General features: G+C 45.9%; 1 protein-coding gene across 3 annotated transcripts in view; it reads left to right on the top strand.

Annotated features, from left to right (window-relative positions):
- The window catches only part of FRAS1 (Fraser extracellular matrix complex subunit 1), a 109641-nt gene that overhangs the window by 38044 nt on the left and 49415 nt on the right, over positions 1–22182 (top strand). For all 3 annotated transcript variants that reach the window (XM_032108621.1, XM_032108619.1, XM_032108622.1), the window contains exons 7-19: positions 1355–1438; positions 2069–2170; positions 2267–2458; positions 5717–5806; positions 6610–6757; positions 8626–8769; positions 9063–9197; positions 14115–14258; positions 15594–15734; positions 16147–16287; positions 17049–17222; positions 19251–19391; positions 20661–20804. In XM_032108621.1, coding sequence (XP_031964512.1) covers positions 1355–1438; positions 2069–2170; positions 2267–2458; positions 5717–5806; positions 6610–6757; positions 8626–8769; positions 9063–9197; positions 14115–14258; positions 15594–15734; positions 16147–16287; positions 17049–17222; positions 19251–19391; positions 20661–20804 — 1780 coding nt within the window. The remainder of the gene's footprint in view (positions 1–1354; positions 1439–2068; positions 2171–2266; positions 2459–5716; positions 5807–6609; positions 6758–8625; positions 8770–9062; positions 9198–14114; positions 14259–15593; positions 15735–16146; positions 16288–17048; positions 17223–19250; positions 19392–20660; positions 20805–22182) is intronic.

Raw genomic sequence — 22182 nt, 5'->3', positions numbered from 1 at the left:
TTCATTTACTAAGTACTCTGCATTAAAACAAATTTATGCCAGCTTTAGAGCCCTCCTTTCCCACTCCAGCTGGACTGGCGTTACCTGCTGAGCCATTGCACTAATGTTTAATCAGCAATCATTAGGATCTAATTTATGAAAACAGGAGTGACTGTGTTGTTGCTGTGATGTATTTGAGAGTAGTTGGCTGGCAGCATCCAAGTTAATGCAGCAGAAAGCCAATTCTGATGGTGTTCCAGATATTTCCTACCAAGGACATTTCCCTGTGGAAGGGACATTGGCAGGATGTGCAAGGAACCTGTTCTGATCTCAATCAAACCTAACATTTTCTTGCATGGGCCTTTATCTCTGTCCCTTCCTTCGTTCTCTACTCCATCAAAAGCTAAGACAAAAATTCTCCCAGGATTAAACTCTCATCTTCCATCTTTCAGATAACTTTGCTCTTCCCTAGTTACTGAAGGAAAATAATGCAAAAACTTCCTGTTGCCTGCCACCAAAATACACAAAAAAGTTCTTTTAACTCTGCTGGGAAATCTGTCCTTGGTGACTTTTGTACAAAGTCTTCCACTCTTTCTTTGCAAGCCCAGGATCTGACTAATGAAGAAGATGAGGTGATGGTGCTTGGCATTCCTACTCTAATTGCAGACCACCAGTCTGTCTCTGCTCATCCTGCTGTGGCTGGAGGGAGGTGCTGATGAGCAGTGCTGTTCCAAACCACTGGATGGACGCAGACTGGGAGCAGTGGAATTAGACACCTTTTGGATGGTTGGAGTTGAGGCATGCAGGAAAAGTTACATTGGTGTGAAGTGCCAGCCTTTTCCAACGTGATTTAAATCCGTCATAAAAACCCTGAAATTAGAAAAATCCAGTTTTAAGCGTAATTTAACATCTGTACAGACAGTATGGATGGATTTAACTAAAACAGTGCAGGTGCCTGAGAGGTGGTGAGTGTAAATCACACCTTCGAAACCTCAAAATGTGGCCATTCCAGAAAAAAACTCCTCTCATCCATCTCCTGCTTTATTGTGCTTCCCTGCATAGCTGTATATTTATTTTTTCCTCTGTATATCTGTATGCCTGAATATGAGCACTTTATGTCACGTGAATGAATTTGTCTGCATCTCTCCATGTATTCAGACCTCAGTTGCCATCTAAATAAGCCCAGAAATTGAGGAGGAGAAAACATCTTCCAAGCCTTTTACTCTGCTCTTTTGCTGCTTTTTGGGCCAAAACGAAGCCTTGAGTGGCAGTGGGTTATCCCACAGATGCTAAATGCCTGGAATTCCAAGCACTGATGCTGACCCCCCCGTTAACTGTTCATGCTTTCTTTTCCTTGTCTCTGCCTTCTGTTTAGGATGAAGTTATGGTTCTTGCTCCTGGAAAATGCTGCCCAGAATGTGTCCCACAGCCCTGCTCGGTGTCAGGAAGAACGTTCCAGGTGACTTGTGACAAACCACACCAAAACCACTCCCAGTTTTTTGGCACATCTCTCTTTTCCCTTCTCCCCAGCATCTGACTTTCTGCCAGCACTGATAGCTTAGTACAAACACTTCTTTTTTCCCTCCTGGAAAGGCAGGAGAGCTGAAAGAAATCAGGCCTAGATAAGAATTTGCTGGCCAGCGGAAAGGAAGTTTGCAGGGTGAAGCAGATGAGGCACTTTCTTTTCACACTTGTTTTGAAGGAGGAAAGCAGAAAGCACCGGTGGTCAAAGTATTTATAGCTTTCATTTTTCATCTGGAATGAGTTTAATGCATTATTTAATGAATATATGTATGTGGGATTTTTTTGTCAATGATTTTTTTTTGGCTAATAATAGTAGTTCAGGCCTCCCCAATGCCATGAGCTTGCAATTAATGAGAAATACACACCCACAGTGTCATCTAGACCTCATCCCTCTTCTTCCTGTTTGCTGATCATGTAGAGATCAGCATTTTTTAAGAAAAGTTTATTATCTGATAGAGACGTGCAGAAGGAGCCATCATATTCCATAAGCAGCTCAGGTTTCTGGAAGGAATTTGGTTATTTGCCAGGAGTGTTAAACAACTGTATCCGTGTTCCTTTTCAACAGCATGGGGAACAGTGGAAAAAAAATGCCTGCACTGTGTGTGCATGTCAGAGAGGGGAAGTCAGATGTCTGAGGGAGACCTGTGGCTCTGTCACCTGTGAGAAGGTACTGAAAAATCACCCGCCTCTGATACCCCAGCTACACCTTCTGCTGTGCCAAGGGCTTCAGACAGCCCTGCTCACTGCTGGGTGATGTTTTCAGGGGGAAAACAAGGTCCAGCGCCCCGGGAAGTGCTGTGAGGAGTGTGTGTCTTCCAAAGGGAGCTGCTTGGACGGTGGCACCATCAGGCACCACGGAGAGATGTGGAACAGCACCCGCTGTGACTTCTGCGTGTGCCAGGAGGGGCAAGTCACCTGCCAGGGAGCTGAGTGTGCCAAAGTAGAGTGTGCCAAGGTGAGAAAGGCTTTCTTCTACCAAGATGGATGTGTCAAGTCTTGGGATTTTTTTTTTTTCCCCTCCCTTTTTCTTTTTTCTTGACTTGAGACACTCCAAAAACCGGCCCTTGTTTTGTGTGATCCCCTTAAAAACATTTCACAGGGAAGGAGAGCAAACCTGGGATTGCCCATGCAAGTTTGCACAGTGGGCTTCCATTGTGAAGCAAACCAGTGTGAATCAGTGACTAATTTAACTTGGATTCCCTCCCATGCTGTGTCTGCCTGCTGTAGTGGAGGGTCAGACACACAGAGGGTTCAGTGGTGATCATTGGATTTACCAGGAGCTGAACATGGGGAAAAATGTACAGGTCAGAGATAGTTAAAAGCTTAAGAAATGTTCATTTTATGCTCATTCTGTGTGCTACAGTGGCCTTCAGTAAGGTAGCTGGATATGGAAGTCGGTGTTCTACTTTTCTTCATTTTTTCCATGCCCCTCTTAGCGTGGAAGTGAAGCTGGCAAGGTGTTTTATTCTCAGTGCTGTTTACTCCAAAACAAATATCCTCCCAGCCAGGTTATGTTATATTTGCTCTGCAGTGGATGTGCAAAATGCATTAGATAGGGTTGAATGCTTCATCCACACATGTACAAATATGCTTTGAATTGGGGTTTTTTTGCAGTGGGATAAGACTTCTGTGTTGTTTGTCACTGCAAAGGCTGAGAGGATGGGGATTGCTCAGCCTGGAGAAGAGAAGGCTTTCGGGAGACCTAATCGTGGCCTTCCAGTACCTGAAGGGGCTCCAAGAAAGATGGAGAGACTATTTACAAGGGCCTGGAGTGACATGATAAGAGAGAATGGCTTCACACTGACAGAAAGTAGGCTTAGATTAGGTATTAGGAAGGAACTGTTCCCTGTGAGGGTGCTGAGGCCCTGGCACGGGTTGCCCAGAGAAGCTGTGGCTGCCCCATCCCTGGAAGTGTCCAAGGCCACTTCTCCTTTCCAACTCAAATGTTTCTGTGATTCTATGATCTGTTTTAATTGGTGGGCTCTTACCTGTTTTATACCTACTATTCCACAGTGTCAGTGAGGAAAAGGGAAGGAATTGTAGCCTTCTGGGTTTTCTGTCTCAGTGGTGATGCTTTTCTGGTGACTCTGCCTGTGTGTGCTGAAATCTTGAGCAGCAGCACCCTTGTGGTGTGTCTGAAGTCCAGCCAAAGCCTGGACATAATGGTTTCACTGGATTAGGTTGTTTTAATGAGTGTTCAAAGGAGTGAAAATCCACACATGGACTCCCAAATGGTGCCAAAAAGGGCGTATCAAGGTATAAAAGTGTTTGTTCACCTGTGACCGTGCCTTTGAAACAGCCAAAATGCACTGAGTGCGGGACCCAAAGTCACCCCTGCCATGGTGCTGCTGCTGATCACCCGACCTGAAACTGCACAGAGAGATTTTGCTGGATGAAAAGCCGTGGTTGCCATAAAATCTTGTGCACTTGCAGCTGTTTGAGTGAGCTGCCTGCGTGCTCCTGGCTGTAAATTGGATCATTTACACTAATGATGATGGCGTGCTGTCATGGCTCAGTGGGGAGGATTAGTTAATATTCACACTCACATCTTGGGTACTGACAAAAAAAATCCATTATTCAGAAAAGCCAGGGGTGTTTTCCAGAACAATAGCTGGAGATGTTAACGTGTAGAGTTCAAAACTCCCCAAGCCAGGTTTGGTCGTAGTTTGCCTCAATAGTGCAAGATGTGCCTTAATTGATTATAAGAAAATGTTCACTCAAAAAACAAATGCTGTGTTTTCTTTGTCCTTTGTATTTTCCTTCTGAAGTTGCAGGTCTGTTTATTTAGGCACCTGCCTCGATAAATCAGAGGCGACGTGAAGCCAGGAGCACTTGGATTTCTCTCTTCATAAGGCACTATTAGTTTTCTGGTCACATCATCCTACTCAAAGTGTAATAATGAGACCACAGATAGGAACTGCAAGAGGTTTAGATCCAAACCCTTTCAAACAAACTTGTCCAGCAAAGTGTCCATGTTGATTCTGACCTAATCCTCAAAAAGCCATTTTGAGCAGGCTGTGAGCTGGGAGTACATGTTCTCAACCTGGAATATGATCAATCTCTCTGCAGCAAAGCCACAAGTTATCTCCCACAGCCTCTCCCTTTTCTGAGCCTTGGCAGAGCAGCGTAGCTGCATTTTTTTGGGCTAGGCAAGCTATGTTGAATGGATAGGTGCTCCCAGTTTTCCTATAGCCTGTGTTTATGCACGTGGGTGGGGATGCGAGAGTTTACAGTACACAGTAGTGACGTGAGATCCAAACCCTGCCAAAGGCATTTTGGAGTAATTGAAGAGCAGAAATGTATAGAAGCAGCAGAGAGAGATTTAGGCCGTGTGTGGTCCTCGGTGACTGAGAACCAGATGGCTCCTCCTCTGTTCCCCTGCTCAGGAATGCACCTGGGATGCCAGAGCATGGCCTGGCTTAGGCGTTCTCCCTTGGGGAACCCAACAGTGACCAGTGCTGCTGTTACCTTGGCCGCGTCTTTAATAATTCCCATTTGAAAATAGATTGTGCCAGTGTGGCACAGGGAAAATTATCCTGGAACAGACATGCAGTTGGCATAAATCAGAAAAAACTATTTGGTAATCTTGGAAACTGAAGCTGTTTCTTGTGAGCTGTGTCCTGGTTCCCTAGGACAAAGTGTCTCTCTTTTCTAAATGTTCAGCTTCTACTCGGGCACAAAGAGTTGTGGTGAATTGGGGCACTTTATTCCTTTCTCCTGCTGCTAAATTCTTATCTTCAAACCGAAGTGATTTAAGTGAAATCTGCGGAGTTGTATGGTTGTGACAAAGGACAGGCTTTTTCCATCTGGGATAAATAGAGCATGTGCTTTGAAATTCTCCTGGGAAAATAAAAGTAGAACATTCAAAATGAAGGTAAGCTTCTGTGCATTGAAATCTTGAGGTTGGTCCGGTGCAATCCTAGTGATCCACAGTAAAAAGGGGGAGTATTTCTCTGCGGGATTTAGGGATGAAATAATGGCCTTATCGCTGAATTCCGAGGCCTTTTCTGAGGTTTGCTCTGCAACTGCAATATTCACTAAGCACATTTTTCAAACTATACCTACAGAGATGAAGTGGGATAGAGAGAAGATAAGGTGAAATTAGATATTGGAGATTGCATTCCAGGGCAAGAGCTGTTCTGCCTCGGCATCCACAGTGGTTTTGGCGATGTTGATTCCGTTTGCATTGCTGCAACCTTTCTCCTCTTCACAGGGTGAAGAATTAATTCACTTAGAGGGGAAGTGCTGTCCTGAATGTATCTCCAGTCATAGTTACTGTGTTTACAAAGAACATACCAAAGCTGTGAGTATCCTTGTACTTTGGAGCAGGGAAGAGTGAGTTCTGCTCACAAAGGTTTGGAGGGCTTGGCTCTCCCTCTCCGGTTCTGAGAAGGATATTATTTGCAAGTGTAGCAGAAAAATAATTAATATTGCCTGCAGATTGCTTCTTGTGTGCATCTGCTGCAGAATTTTCTTGGTCTCCTTTGTGCAGTTCAATCAGTCATTCCCCTTTAATGTTTCATATCCCTACTCATAGGTTTCCTGCACATTTCTTAAAGACAGTTGATTTTAATCCTGTAAAATAGAAGCTGGGGCAGTGTGGAGCTTTCTGCCAGTGTATCCCACTGATTATAATCTTTACTGCAACAGGAGCCCATTATTAATATTTTCAAGGAACTTCCCTCTGAAGTTAAAGATAAAGGAAACATTGATTATCTTGGTTTAAATATACCAGTAGTGGACTTCTCATTGCTCTCACAGATGAGGACTGGAGCTGATAAGCTGCTCTTTGCCAACAGATGTGGGAAATGAGAAGTTTAATCAATTGCTTGGGGGTTTTTTAGATGCTGAGCCTTTCTTTCCTCAGACCCCTTTCTCTGCCCTAGGTGAGGTAAAACACTAAGGTGTCGGGGTTTTTCCAGCTGATGCTTTGTCCTTTCTGAGAGAGGAGCTGGCAGAAAAGCTTTGTGATCATTTGAAATGCCTGCTGTCTCTTTTGTGTCGACCCCTTCATCCCCGCGCTGTTTCACCCGGAGGTCTCCATGCCCGGCAAATCCACTCAGTGCCAAGGCTCTCCTTGGCTCTGAAGCCGTGTTTCTCCTGCAGAACGGGGAGACCTGGGCAGAAGGGCCGTGCCGGGAATGTGAGTGCCGGGACGCGGCGGTGACCTGCTTCCAGCGCTCCTGCCCGCCCTGCCCGCGGGGCAGCCTGCCTCCGGAGGGGAAGGGAGACTGCTGTCCGCGCTGCCAGCCAGGTACAGTGCCAGGGCCGTCCTTGCCTTGTTCGGGAACCCCTGCGCCCTTCGCTCCCCCAGCCCCTGTCTGATCCCCGCATGGAGTCTTGTCTTGTCTCCACTTTGCACTTGCTAATTAACTCGTTTCCGTGCAATTCAGTTCTTAGGTAGGTTTGAGGCTCCCAGTGACTTCCCCTGGTTTAAATGACAGCTTTCTTTTGGCAAAAGAAGTTCTCCTTAGGATTGGTGTTTTGGAAGTGTTATGTCTTTTTCTTTTTTCTTCCACCTCTCCTTTCTGAATCCTAGCGTGAGTTTTGGAGTTTATGGGCTCCTGAGTATTTCTTGGGAGTGGGAAGAAGAAAGAATGTGCTTACACTGCTGTTCCACAAGCTCACCTGAGGCTGAATGGCTGCCAGTTAATAATTGTTTGGAAAGACTAGGATAGCCTTGGCAATATGGTAATTTTGCCTACAAATTCCTTTTTCTCCAGGATACTGTCATTCCCCTGGATTTACCTTTCATAGTTGGGAGGCTTTAGGTGTGGGTTGCTAGGTTTTTTTGTAGCTCTTCTTGTTGCATTCATATAACTTTGGTTTTATCGGGGTGCTCCAGTTAATGCTTTATCTCATTAAGAAGAAAATAGCTTCACAGTTTAATTGTGCTGGAGTGCCTGGGCACATTTGCCATCTTCTTGTTTTAAAGCTTGTTATTTGTTGCATGCTAATGGAAATGCAAAGCACTACAGATAGAAAAGTGAGGAAAACAGGGCTTAGACAGCTTGGATGGAATTGCCCTGGATTTTTGAGAGGGAACAGCATCTGCACAGGCTGCTGAGGAGGGGACAGGTAAAAGTCTTCTCAGCCCCTCTCCCTTCTACTTATCAAGAAGTGCCTCTGTCTGCTGGTTATCCTTGAAAATCTGGCCATTTAGCTTCCATCAAGGTAGCACTTTGGAAAACCCAAGCTTTGGAGTCATGGTATTGGACATACAGAGCCAAACTTGCACTTTTTGTGTCCTAAAAGGTAACTGGCAATTTCCCGTACCCAAACCTGCTGTTTTCCCTCTGTGTTTTTCTGCCTTTCAGTGGTGGGGATGAGAAACAAATGCAAAATGCAGCTTGCAGCAGTTCAACCTGTGAGCCCAGAACAGCAGCCCCTGCTGCATCTGCTTCCATAAAGCCAGCAAAAATTGGTTGCTGCTTCTCAGAGATGTGCTGGGGGAAGCTGGCAGAGAGAACCCACTTCTTCTCAGCCAGGGGAAAGCAAAAAGCCCCTGGGCAGTGCTGTATTTATGTTAAAACCAGCAATTACTCCCTCTCACTGAGAACTTTTGGCTTGGAGCCTCCCTGAGAACGCTTGGCTTGGAGCAGAGAGGCCTTTTTTGCACCTAGAGAAAAACTGTTGCGTTCTGCATCTCTCCAAGTACCTGTGGCCAGGAATTACTTCTGTGGTGCTGTGGCATCGAGGTTTTTCTGGAGGGGGAGCAGTCTGTCACCTGTACTCTGACCTGGCATGGACACAGAGTCTTGACTCACTGCAGGGTTTGGCTTAAGGACTCTCAAATTCAGGTTGTTTCGGACCGTTAATTTCTGGTGACTTACAATTTTTACTGCTGAGAAACCACGTGGACAATTAATACCCTTTTAATCAATTGCCTAGAAAATCTGAGTCTATATAATGACTTCTCACATACTAAACAGAGCCATAAAATATTTAGCCGCTTCGATATAATCTGGTATATAAAATCCCTCTCCAAATCTAGCACACCTTGTACCACCCAGAGAAATAAGCAATGAATTTCACTTTGATTTCAAAGTTGTGTTGTTTTGTTCCTTCCTGGCTGCCAACACTGCTGCTCTTTTCCCCCTCTGTGTGTTCTCCCCCTGCCAGGTGCGTGCCACCCGGACTGTGAGAGCTGCTCCCAGGCCTCTGATCACTGTGACTCCTGCCGGGACCCCAGGAAGCGGCTGCAGGACGGGCGCTGCGTGGAGATGTGTGAACGGGGCTTCTACCAGCACGGGGGGGCCTGCTTAGGTAACTTCTGCAAGGGGTTAGACCCCCCTTCTGTGCTGCATGCTGTGCTCCTGGCCGTGGGATCCCATGGGTTCCTTCTGAAGAGATTGCCCCGCTTTGGTTGGAAAAGCATTCAGGCACGAGCTGTGCTGTAACCATGAGACTTGGTGAGGTTTCAGACGGAAGCAGATGCAAATTCCTGAACTCTCCAGCTAAAATGAGGCAAAATCGTCTCATTTTGTCGGAGCAGGGAGGGGTCTTTCTGCATCAGGTATTTGGGGTTGATTTTTCTTCTCTCTTCTTTCTCCTGGAAGCCTGCAATGAAACCTGCTCAGCCTGCACCAATGGATTTGAGTGCTCCTCATGCCAGACACCCCTGCTGCTGAAGGACGGGCAGTGTGTGACTTCCTGTGGGAAGGGCTACGTCCAGGATCAGCTCCTCTGCACAGGTACCTCGAAGCAAAAGAGGCTGCAGTCCTCTGTGATGGCAAAAGAGCAGGCAAAAGCCATACCTGAGCTAAAACCCCCCTCTCCTGCAGCATCTGCTGTTGACATAGGTGTTAATGTTCACTCTAGAGTAAAGGAAGGAGCGAGCAGAGGAACCAAGTCATACAGGGTAAAATTGATTACTGCTTGGGGAAATATTAATGACAGCTCCTCAGTGGAGCAGTTATGCTCATTTTGCTCATTTTGAACACCGATGTTTTTCACCACGGACGTTTTTCACTTCCTCTTTCAATTGCAGTTTCACTTGGAAATGTGACTGTGTGTTTTGTGGTGCGAAGGGTATGGAGCAGGATGTGTGCCCTAATTTTGCTCATGATGGGACACCCTGAGCCTTGCCTTTTGATCCAGGAGGATGTGTGTGTTTCTTTGGCTTCAGGGCAGACTGCCTGTGCCTGCTCATGCCAGCCCTTTCAGGATATGGTACTTTGAGGTGTAAAGAAAACTGCTTGGAGGGGTGGGGGATTGATAGGACTCAGAAGACACTTTCTGAAGAAGTTTCCTGCTTTGTTTTGCTATTCATTTGATCCATACTATGCACTCTTCCTGGAAGTGCACTGGGCTCACTGCTCTCAGGAAGCATTTTTACAAAGTAAATTAGTAATTCTATAAAATGCTGAGATGTGTCTAAATTCTTTATCTTAGCAGTTGGAAAGACTGGGAGTAAGATTGGGAAGTTAGCTTTCTCTTTGATGGAACTATGACAGTGCTTTTACGGGCTTCTCCTGCTCCTTTGAAATACTTTAAACTCTTCCCAAACTGTAAAGCAGCTGCTTTTTCATCATGGCAGTTTAATTGTTTTCTCTAAAATTAACACTTTTCTCATCTTGATGTTGGCCTTTGTAGAAGGCTTCTAATTATTTCTGCAGCTCTGATTCAGCAGAGGGGTGGAGCAAATGCTTAACTTCTGAGCCATCGCTTTAATTTCTTTGGAACTAACCCTCCTGCTTAGAATTAAGTACAGGCTTCGGGCTTTTGGCACATTTCAGGGCGAAGCACTTTAGATGGTAAGTCCAGCTTCCTTTCCTGAAGTGGTTTCCCTTGAAGAGCTGACCACTTGTTTCAGGGTTTGAAAGTCTGAAAAACCTGTGTCCTCTGGCAGCCACTACAGCCCAGGGCACCATTGTGGATGTATAAATAGACAAGAGAGACCCAGTCCAAAAGAATTTATAGACTTAAGTATCAAACAATCTTTGACTTCACTTGGTTTTATTTTACCACTTCCTTTCCACCTGCTCTGGGTGTTTTAATTGGCAGTGCCCATGTACTGCTGAAGGGCCAGGGAAAGGCTAGTGTTTCATTTTATTGCTGGTTTGTCGATTACTGATTGTACACTCCATCCAAATTTGCAGTCACGCATGCTTGTAGCTGAATGTTGCTGGGAAAATTTGTTCCTCTTTCCTCAAGGGAATTAAACCAATTTGCTTTAGTTCTGCCTGGCTGCATTTCCTGCATGAAGTCAAACCAGTGGAGAAAGTCTTACATTTCAGATGTGGTCTGTAATTCATTGCCATTCACTCTTTCCTTGTATCCTCTTTATTTCTGTGAATCTCTGATCAGATTGTCGAGACAGGCCTCAGAGTGCTCAGAAAGATTTTCCTCATAATGGTTTTAACATCTACAATGAGCATGTTCCTAAATCACAGAAAGGAGGAACTAGGCTGTGTTAATTGCTATAGTTCCAGTAAACTCCCTCTTGAGGAACTCACTCTGGACTTGAAAGAGACTTAACACCAGGTTTCTTGCTCTATCCTCTTGGTGAAGCACTGTTGTCCGCATTGTAGAAAAACACAGTGAATTAGCCTTTCCTTTTGTTCATGTTTTATAACAGCTGGTCTAATTGAATCTCTTTCGAATTTTTGATTACAGTTGTTTGATCTCTGCCCTATTTTAATCCTACATTAGGGTTGTTTCCTGCCCTCATCCCTCCACTTGCTTCTGTGAAGAGTTAAGACCATTAAGAGAAAGTAAAATTGAGAATAAAAGGTAATAAGTTCAGTTATGTAGCAGTGGATTTAAAGATCGTGGATCAGTTCGTGTCAGGCAGAGTGGTGGGTTCTCCCTTGGCAGAAACAGAACTCCCCCACCTAAGGCAAAGCAAAGGGAAGAAAAAGTAAACTATCTTTGCATGGTAGAACAGCAGGGCTCGAAGGACTTGCAGTGTTCAATGCTCTCACTGCATTTTTCTAACTTAATTATTTATGCTTTCAAGATTATTCAAAAGCCCAGGCAGAACTGGAGTGTTTCTGCTTTCATCTCCCAAAATGCGAATGTTGAAGTGTGTAACTTGACACCACCAGACCCGGCTCACTCTGGAGCAAAGCACTTGGGTTTCTGCTCCCTATGTGTTGCATTTCCCTGCTGTCCCTGGCTGTGGAGGATCCCCCAGGGGCCGGGCCTGAGTGTGGCTAAGCTGAGCTTGCCCAGCTCCCAGGCAGGATGCAGGGGAGAGGTGGCACAGATCGGTGGGACGCCAAAGCCCAGCAGTGCCTTCTGTGTTCTCACTGGCACACCCCTGGCACTGCCCGCCTGCTGTGGTCAGGCCTGGGAGTGTTTTATGCATTTGCAGAGAGACAGTTTGGTGAGCTGCAAAACAGCCCCTACAAATCCGAACTGGAAGTAGCCAGTGGGGGTGGAAACAGCTTCCTGGCTGTGCAGTCACTTCTGTTGATTTATTTTCACACAGCCACTTGGTTGCTGCAGGCAAAGATGTTTGAGCTGGCAGTGGCTCATTGAATGCTTCCATTTTCCCCCTGCTCTTTCCACGGAGTTGGTGCCTGGGTGTTTGGGCGAGGAGCAGCTGTTGAGCCTGGCAGGGATCCAGCGCTGAAGGAGCCAGGGCTTCTGAAAGCAGGGTTGTAATCAGGGAATCACAAAATGGTTTGGGTTGGAAGAGACTGTAAAGATTATCATGTTCCAACCCCTCTGCTCTGGACAGGGACACTTTCCACTAGTCCAGGTTGCTCAGAGCTCCATCCAACCTGGCCTTAAACACTTCCAGGGATGGGGCAGCCACAGCTTCTCTGGACAACCCGTGCCGGGGCCTCACTATCCTCACAGGGCTTTGCCAAGGGCAGCAAGAGCCAACTGGTAGCTGTTTAAATGCAGAGTCATGCTGGCAGCAGGGAAAAGTGTCTCTTGGAAAGGAGCAGTACCTCTAGGGAGGAATTGACAACTTTGCAAATGACTGGAAATGTTCAGATGTGCTGGCATACCGAGGCAGGTTAACAGGCAGGGGTCCCAGTTGTGCAGTGGGAAGTCTGTAATTAAAGGATCCGAGTCCTGGCACCCACTCTTTCAAAAACATGTTGAAAGTTAGAGTGAGCTCAGAGAGGAGCATAACACTCAGGTCTGGAAGGTGAAGTGAGGACATCTCACTGCTTAGAAATTTACAGCATGAACTCATACTCTGCAGTTAACTTTCGAGTCTAGACGTGCCCTGAGAATCATCCAGGCTGGAAGGAGATGCAGGGGTTTTTATCAGCAAGGGAAATTATCGACTGGAGCAGGAAAATGTGCACACGCTCTGCCTTGGGATGGGACGGTTGGTGTTCATTGTGTTGGGATTGTGAAGGGAAGACCCTGTCCAGCACAGGATGCCTAGGGTCCTTTTGAGACACCCCTCACATTGGAGTGTTCAGGAGCCAGAAGATCCACAGCACGCTGGAAAGATCAGGAATGAGGTGGAGGGAAAGAAGATGCAGGAGGGTGAGATGAGGGAGAGCAAACAGCTAATTGAGGCAAGAAAAGGGAAAATAAACCAAAGTGGAAGTGTGGAGAAGAAGCATCCAGAATGCCAAAGGAGCACGTGCTGGGCATGAGCTCAAATGTCCTGTGTCTTGCCCCCTGCACACTCCCTGTTCCAATGCCAGGTGTTTCAGTTCCCTCATGTGAGATGGAGCTGATAGCACTTCCCTGCCTTGGGCAGCAGTGAAATCCCCTGGGAGGGGGAGTTATGTCCCTGTGTGCCATATGACTCATGTATAATGTGCTCTTAGTTCTGTGGATGAGCTGCTGCTGTGCCTGCTGGTTTCTGCATTGCACTGACGCTACTCACAGATGAGTTCTTCTTGGATGGCTGCAGCTTCAGACGTGTTTGCTGGGCAATCAAGAAGTTCCCTTTCTCCCACCTGCCATAGACTGGGAGCACAAGCATGTACCTGCCTTATTGTGAAGAACATCTTTGGAACATATTTGGGTGTAATTGAGAAAAAAAAAATCTTAATAGCTAAAAGAACTGTAATTTGCACCGTTGCTGCACCACTGGTAGCACAGGATTTAATAGGAGCCTGTGTCCCATTCCCGAAGAATTACTCAGGCTGAGCATGTGAGGATTCCTAAGTCAGTTCCTTCTGCACCTGGAAGGACAGGAGGAGTTGTTTCTAGAAGCAGGCTGGCTTGTTTTTCATTTTGCCAAACCTCGACTGCAGCCCTGCAGCACAGTTCTGTGTTTGTGCCTGGAGCTGGGTTACTGTCCGCAGTCACCCCAAGGATCTGAGTTTTAAGTAGCCTGTGATGGGATCTCTTCCTATTTCCCTTTGTGCTTGTACAGCCCCTGGCACCAGGGACTTTACAGTGTTCCCAACACTTCCTGGGCTGATAACAGCTACCCTGCGTGCTCTGATCTGTGCTGCGCGTCCCATTCCACGTGCAAAATGCAGCTGGAAGTTGTCCTGCCAGGACGGCTTGGACGAAGGGTTCTAACCTAAGAGCAGCAGTGGGTTGTGTTTGTTATTTCCCATTTTCTGTGGCAGTGAAAGCCTGAGCAAACCTGCGAAGAAGTGCAGTGGTGCAGGCTCTTTGCTGGAAAGAGCTGTCTGGAAGGGGGTTGTTGGCTAATCCTGCACTTTTCTCCCCTGCAGCCTGTCACGAGTCCTGCTCGTCGTGCTGGGGAGCTGCTGAGAACCACTGCCTGTCCTGCAAGGACCCATCACATGTGCTCCAAGCGGGGCTCTGCCTGGCCAGCTGTGGCCAGGGGTTTTACCCAAAGGATGGGATCTGCACTGGTAAATACCTGTGAGAGAAATGCTCTGCACAAGCAGGAATCAATATTTCATTTAGCCATGCAGCAGCTGTGACTTTATTCATGTCTGACAAGCCAGCTGCACCTTGTGCATTCGTACCGGGTGAGGGAAGCTGCTGTTTGTTTGTGAGATTATTAATTCATTTACGCTAATCAGATGCTGAAAGGTTGAAGGGGTTTTTCCTCACTGAACAGCTTGAAAGCCTGAGTTGTTTCTGAGGGCTTGACAAATCCATTTGTCTGCGGAAAGAAAAATGGCCTTTGCCAGCAGGTTTCTGTAAATTTAATTATAATTCAGCATCACAGTAACTAATACCTGCACAGCAGATGTGCTCGGGGAGCTGGGAAGGTTTGCTGGGAAAAAGGGGGAAGAGGTGGCTAGAGGGAATTAAAAGACCTAAGTCAGACAGATCCTGAAGGGGGAAAAAAAAAGATCTCAAATAAAGAATCTCAAATTTGCCACACGCATTCCAGTCTAGCCTGGATTGCTGTTGGCAGCCACCACCAGCTGCTTGGGAGGACTATCCATGGTCAGTCAGGGCTTGTTTGGACTCAGCTGTGTTGCTCACACAGGTGTGTCTGAGCCACAGCTCACTAGAGAGAGCTTAAAACCTGGAACATATTGGCAAAATTGTTGCTATTTGTGCTTATTCTGGATGACCAGGTTCCCTTTCAGTTTGGTTGATGTCTAAACCAGGCAGTTTTATTCACCTATGTTTTAAGTGTGCAGGCTTGAAATCTTATAGCTGAAAATCATTTAAGCTGAAAAGGAAATTTACCTTAGGTTTGGTTTTTATTGCCAGTGGTTTCTTGAAACCCCATAGCTCTTCCTTGAAACCTCTGAGATTCAGACCTTTCACCTTCTACCAAACCTATCATTTTGATACCCAGCTGGAGATCTGTTTTGTCTGGTGAAAAGAAACGGAAATTGGTTAAGTAAAATGCTTGGCTCTTCTAAATATCCAGCAGCAAATTGCCTTAGGGAAGCCAGAGTTCCATGGTGCTCTTGGACAACAGGTCAGTTCACTTCAGAGCTGATTGCCTGGGATAATATGGACCACAGGAATTGATAAGAAAAACTATCATGCTTGATTTTAGCTGCATTTTCCCACTTTAAAGAAAAAGGGGAGGTGGGAAATTACCATTTTATTAGATCACCCTTTCCCCCTCTCCTTCCTGAACAATCTGGTAACTGCTGCTTGCTGTACACTGCCATGTAAAGATTTATAGGGTGGTTTCCAGACATGGGCAGAGGTTGATGGCTCTGCTGTTTTTCCCTAATTGAGTGCATGTCATTAATAAGCTGTTCTCTTGGCAGCTTGTGGCCAGTCCTGTGAGAGGTGCTCTTCAGAGCCAGCCAGGTGTGTGACCTGTGCTGCAGGGAAGCTGTTACACGAGGGGAAGTGCATTCCTCAGTGCCCAGATGGATATTTCCCGAGTGGCAGTGGAAGATGCAGAGGTAAGAGGTGTAATTTGCATGACCTTTTCCTGGGCTCTCAAGGCACCCTCCTCGTGTTCTCTGCTCTTCCCCAGATGTGGGGAGGGAATTCTAAGAGCACAGAAATGTGAGTGGGGACAGTGAATTTGATCTTTTTTCTTGTTTTCTTCAGTTCACTTGTGATGGATTGTTTCAAATGACCCCTTTTCCTCACGAAACATGCTGAGATACATACTCAACACATTGTGTGAGCCAGAGTTATTACTGTTAGTACTTACTAATGCATATGCACTTCTGCTCTCATTAGTTCACCTAGCTGAGTCTCATTCCAGCTGGGAATTTTCTACAGCTGGAGAAGGCTGCAGTCAGCAACACCACTGTGAAGGAGTGAAAATGGGATGTTTCAGTTCTGTGTGCTCTGTTTCTTTATCAGCTTGTCACACTTCATGCTCCACGTGCAAGGGACCTCTGGCCACTCACTGCACCTCCTGTTCCTTCCCTCTGGCACTGCGCCAGGGCCAGTGCCTGGAGAACTGTGGAGAGGGTTTTTACCAGGATCACAACATCTGCAAGGGTAAGCTCTGTACTTGGAGTAAGTTGCCCAGCTGCTGAAAACCAGGTTTTGTTTTTCCTTTATCCTATGCTAAGCCAGTCAATGCTGAATTCCTGCCTTTCCTGCTGATTTTCCTGCTTTGAGAAAAAGTGAATTTTCCCACATGCTTTCAGCTTTCACAGCCCCAGGATTTAGTGATTTCAGGGACTATATTTTTCTTTTTTTGGTGTATGCTGCTGAAATAAATGTACATTGCTTCCAAGTTTTTCTCAACATGAGTTAAGCGGTGGATGAAATTCCACGTGCAGCTGGTATGAAATTCCACATATACCTAGTATGAAATTCCACATGTTCCTGGCATGAAATCCCACGTACATCTGATAGATTTGCAAAGACCGAGGTCATCTTTGCAGCAGTGGGAAAAGTGAAAATTCGGAAGGTGAATTTCTGCTTCGTGTGAACCCTTCACACTGTCATTTCTTGCTGTCCCTCCCAGTGAGATGGAGCTCACTGTTGCAATTCGAGAAATTAAAGGAGAATTGGCTGCCTGTGGCATGGGGCTGCAATTTTTTATTTGTTCATCAGCTTTACTCAGGAAAAGAGCTGTTCCTCGGGGGTGAGGGGAGCGATGTCGAAGTATTTTTCTAAAATTCCTGTTCTGTTGTAGAAAGCACAGGTTGTTGGGCCCTGTCATTGTCTCTGGGAAAGCTGTCCCTTGACCTTCTCCCTGGGAAAGCTGTCCCAGAGCTGTGGCTCTGATGGCTCTCTCCCCCTGTGTCCAGGTTGCCACCCATCCTGCCGCTCCTGCGCCGGCCCAGGGGCCACGCAGTGCCTGCGATGCCGGGCGCCCGAGGACGTCCTGCAGCCTCACCTGCCCAGGGAAGGAGCTCTCCATGGCCTTTGCCTCCCCCACTGCCAGTCCCAGTTTCATGTGGATAGCACAGGAGTCTGCAGAGGTGAGAACAGCTGTTCAAAGCCCTGGGGTTTGGGTGTTCGGGGGGAGTTCGTACCATGGTACCATGTTTGGTTTGTATGTGCTGGGAGCCCTGTGCCTGCCATCAGTGTTTAAACTCTGTAACTTTCAAAATGGCATGTTCTAGTACTTTTGAGGGAAAATGTAATCTACATAAGACTTGTGACTAAAAGACTCTGGTACTTTCTAAGTGCTTGTGTTCAAGCCTGCTCAGCTCAGTGTAGCTTTCTTTCCATTGAAGCTGGGTACGTGATTTTTAGCACTGACTTACTTTGAAGCTGGATCAATCCTTAAATCCTTTTCAAAAAAGACTGAGCTTTCTCCTTCTTAGCCCTTGGAGCAGGTCAAGACATCCCACAGCAGTCTTTTCTTTTGTGGAAGCTCTTCTGCTACATGCCCTGCCATCACTTCTCCTGAAATATCAACTGGGAAGCATTTCCATGAAGGCTAGAGTTTGGAAAAGTGGGTAATGTGATGTACGTTGGGGATACATGTGGTTTCCCACCAGTCAGAGAGATAGTGACTTAAGTAAAGTAGTAGTAATAACAATAGTAACAACACTACTGATGGCTATTTCTTCCTGTTGAAAAAACCTATCTTCTAAAAGTGGACATAATTTAAGTCCATTTATTTTGATTTTATCTCTTTGTCTCAGCTCAGTGGAATGAGTATAAGCTCATTTTTTTGCTTTAGAGGATATTAAAAAGGAAGAAGTGGCTTTTCTTTTTGTTTTTTTTGGTGGAGTGATTCTGTCTTAAACAGTGCCCTAGACAGGTACCCAGTACTTTGAACTGATTCCTGAAGGCATTCGTGTAGCGAACCATCCATGCAGTGGCTGTTCCTTGGCAGGTAATGGGTTTTCCTGGCTAAGTCCAGGTCGTGGTGTAGAAACTGTGTGAAGGAATCGCTATATTCCTGCCTCAGGTGGGCGAACACACCTGAGCAGAGCTCAGTGACAGCTCTGATTTATGTCACGGGGCAAGAATCCCAGCACAAGCCCTTGTGGTTTTGGCTCTGCTGTGTCACTGGTGGCATTAGAGTAGGAGTTTGATTTATTGTAGAAAGAGGTGAGCATTCAAGATGCCAGACTCTGAGCTCTCACTATAAAATGCTCACACAAGGTTTGTAGGCTGAACCTTTTGGAAAACGCAAACCCACAGCACTGTGCAGAACAGAAGCATGTTCATATGTAGGGCAAAGTGCTGGTTTTGTAGAGTCACAGAATGGCTTGGAAGGCACCTTAAAGATCTCTCTGGCAGCCAGCGAAGTGTAGTTATATAAATTATTCTATTTAATTTCATCTCCTCTGTCCAGCCCTGTATCTTGTTTCCCCAGAGTCCAGAAGTCTGTGTTCAACTCACACACTGGAAACTGTGGCCTCCAACCACTGCTCTAGTAAATATGAGGTTTTTAGCTAGTGAGTTTATATATTGTTATTTATTTAATCAGATGGCTTAGCTGAAGATGATTTGGTTTTGGGTCAGTACCAGGAAAGAAGTGCAGTTTTTAACTGTACTCTTCATTCGTGCTGGATCATCCTCGTGATGAGCGTTCGCTTCAGGTGGCCAGTCCACCTCTGTGGATATTTGCTCCAGAATGGCTGATGATAGCTGTTCAGTGATAGAAAACCCTGCCTGGAGTAACTGCAGGGTGATAACAGAAGGTGATTTCAGCAGCTGGTAAGTTTGCAGAACCCCAGGGCTCTTCCAGGGAGGACAACAGCATCACATGGCATCGGGCAGCTCAGCGTTGCATTTCAGTAATGAACTGCGCAGGTGCAAAGAAATATTAAATATGCAGCTGTCTGTGCTTGCTCCTTACCTTCAGGAACTGCTCTCCACTTTGTACTCCTTTCTACCTCTCACAAGCAGAGGATCCTGTAAAGGAAAAATACCTTCCTGTCATCCTTGGGAAGAAAGCAATTCTGGCCATATTTTGAGGCAGTAACAAGCGAAATAAGCCAGAATTAATTTGGCTTTTCTGTGTGTTCTTGTTTTTCCTTTCCCTGCAGAGTGCCACTCCTCCTGTGCAGGCTGCGTGGGGAATTCCTCCCAGGACTGCACGGCTTGCCCGGCTTCCCACGTGCTGCTGGCGGGCAGGTGCCTCCCCGCGTGTCCCGAGGGGCTGTTCGGCCGCGGGCATCGCTGCTCCTGTGAGTGCCCCTGCAGCTTGCCCTGCTGCCTCTCGTGCCGTGCACCTCCCGGCGGGCACTTCTCAGTGCAATTAGAGATGCTGCCAGATTTTTATGAGGCTGTTTAGGTATTTTCAGGGGAGAATAGGATAGTCCAATTTCAGGGAATGGAATCTCCTCCTAATGGGAGAGAGGTGAACACTTGGAATCGTAAATTACACTCCGTTTTTCTCCTCAGGACTGTTTCCCTGAAGATACTTCGTGCTTGGTTTCAGAATGGTGTTCCTAGCTTGTGTGCTGTGGAAAAGACTCTTTAATGGACAGCACCGGAAATTAAAATACTTTTATTAGGCAAAGCCTCAAATTTAGAGAGAAAAACCTTTTCTAAAGTCCATTACTCTATTTATTCAATTGATTCAGCCAAGGAACAACTTTATAAATAGATTTATTTGGCAGGCCATTGTAAAGATTCATCAGTTTTGAAGTGTGCACTGCCACCTTAGAGCTGAGGTAACTGCTGAGTGCTGCTTTACGTGGTTTCAGGCTTAAATTTCAGTGTCAGGAAAGTGGCATCTTGCAAGCTGTGTCCTTTTATTCAGAAAGAGCTTTGAAAGTAGTTTTTAAGAATTTTTTACTGACTGTTAGCCGTAGTATTTTTATCTCCTTCAGATCTGTAGCATGGAAATCTGGCATCTGTCTTTAAAGCTGGAAGGACAGAGAAACAGTCCATGAAATATTTTTGAGCGCACTTAAGCCACTTTCTTTGCAATCTCTTTGTTGAGCTTTTAGCAGACAGAATGGCTAATGAGCTGGCAGGGCATTCCTGCTTTAGAGGCTTCAGTTTGGGAGGGCTCGGTGAAGAAATCATTCCTCATTTTTCCTCTCATGCATATCAAACTCATTCCACAATGGTGTTCATACAGTCCCAAGAGAAGTTTAATTTATCTCCCCTGTGCATCCCACTTTCGTATTTTTATATGCACAAGGATATGCTGGAGGGAGGAGTAACAGAGCCAGTCTCTCTCTCTCTTATATTGTATGTAGATCTATACCTTGATTAATGTAGGGAACAAATCGCATTTTTTAAACTGACAGCCCATTCCTCATCTTGTTTGTTCAGAATGAGGATGTAAGAGCCTTCCAAACCACAGCCCTGCAGTCCCTGGTGCCATGAGACCATTTTATGCCCATGTTTTGTAGGAGTGAATGATGGTGGGAGCTGATGTTTTGGGGAGGGAGGGGAGAGGGTGCACCACGAGCATAACCAGGAGTGTTGATTTTCTTGCCCAGCCTGTCATCCATCCTGCAAGACATGCCATGGCCCCTCTGATTGGGAGTGCTCCACCTGCCACCCCCATGCCACTCTGGATCGTGGGAAGTGCAGGACAGCCTGCAAGGAGGAGCAGTACCTCAACCTGGTGGGGTATTGTGTGGGTGAGTAGTGGGAGCTGCTGGGGGATGATCTGTGTCTGTGCCATTAACCTGCTCCTTCATGCTGCCAGGAAAGCTGCTTAGGTCCTGCTCAGACCTTCAGGAAAAGGAGTTAAGTTAAAATTTGTGATCCAAAGAAGCAGTTTATGGGGCCCTAAAGAAAAACTGGCACAGTAAGTGTTGCTGTGTGCATTTTTGGGAGGTAATAGGATTTCTGCATGGGGGTTATGCTGTGTGGGTGCTCAGTGCCTGCACTTAAGCCCATCATCTGAAACCACTGATTGCATTTATCTGTTTAAAAAGAAAAATCGCTTCTAATCCGTCATACAGACACGTATAAACATATCCTGGGAACTGCTCCAATATTTTCTGAGCTTTATCAAGCCCTTTTTTTTTTTTTTCTGTGTCAAAAAAAGCTACGGTGTGTGAGGCTTAATCCAGGCTGAACAGTTCCAAATGAGATAAGGAATCATAAGAAAAGGGAAAAATGCATTAGATGTAATGAATATATCCATTGAGAAGCTATTGTTCTCAGTTTAATATGATTCCTTTTCACAGAGACTTCACTTTGCTTACATCTGTGTCTTGGGTAGTCTTTTTATGAAAGACTTGTTTCTTTGCTCTCCACAGATTAATTCTATGAACCATTTCTTCCTTTTAAACAACAGTGATTGTTTTCTCTGCAGAGACAAAAAGAGCAGAGAAAGAAAGCGTGTGAGGAGCAAGAAAATATCCTAAAAGTACTGTACAGCTCCTTAGGAATTCAGGCTGGGGAATGAAGATGTTTCATACAGTCAAATAATTACAATCTGAAATAATTCAGCATTTCAGTGTGAAGAGGTGTCTCTGCCCTGTACAATTTCAGGGGATACAATGGTATTTATTCATGTTCTGGCATATCAGAGCTCTATGCACTTTATTTCTTCCATCTTATTTCCCCATTAATTTGCATTGTGGTCCCTATGGAAGAAGTCCTGTGGAAAAGTGGCCTTCTAGATGTAAATTTCGTTGGGAAAACCTTAGCACCATTTATTGCCAACCAGGATTCTTTCTGAGGAGAGTTAATTCTGCTGCTTTAATTATCCCCTTTTTTGGTGTCATGGACCAATTAGCCTGCTCCCCAAATCCCAGGTGATCAGGGAGATGTCACAGAGCTGGGCAGGAACTGGAAGCAGTGGGTTCCCTCAGGAAGTGTGGAGGGCATTCCTTGTGGCATGGGAACTTTCAGTGTCCATGTGCTTGGATGCATCGATGAAGCTGTGAGAACCCTTGCAGAGGAACACAACTGAGGTTTTTTGTCTTGACAAAAAAGTTGCTTTGGCCCTGAATCTGCAGTCTGAAGCGTGTTGCTCTTTGAGCTAAAATTATGTCTGGTGTTTAA

The sequence above is a fragment of the Corvus moneduloides genome, chromosome 5 (assembly GCF_009650955.1).
Source record: "Corvus moneduloides isolate bCorMon1 chromosome 5, bCorMon1.pri, whole genome shotgun sequence".
NCBI lineage: Eukaryota > Metazoa > Chordata > Aves > Passeriformes > Corvidae > Corvus > Corvus moneduloides.
Note: the sequence above shows the minus strand (reverse complement) of the source record. Positions and strands in the feature narration are given on the sequence as shown.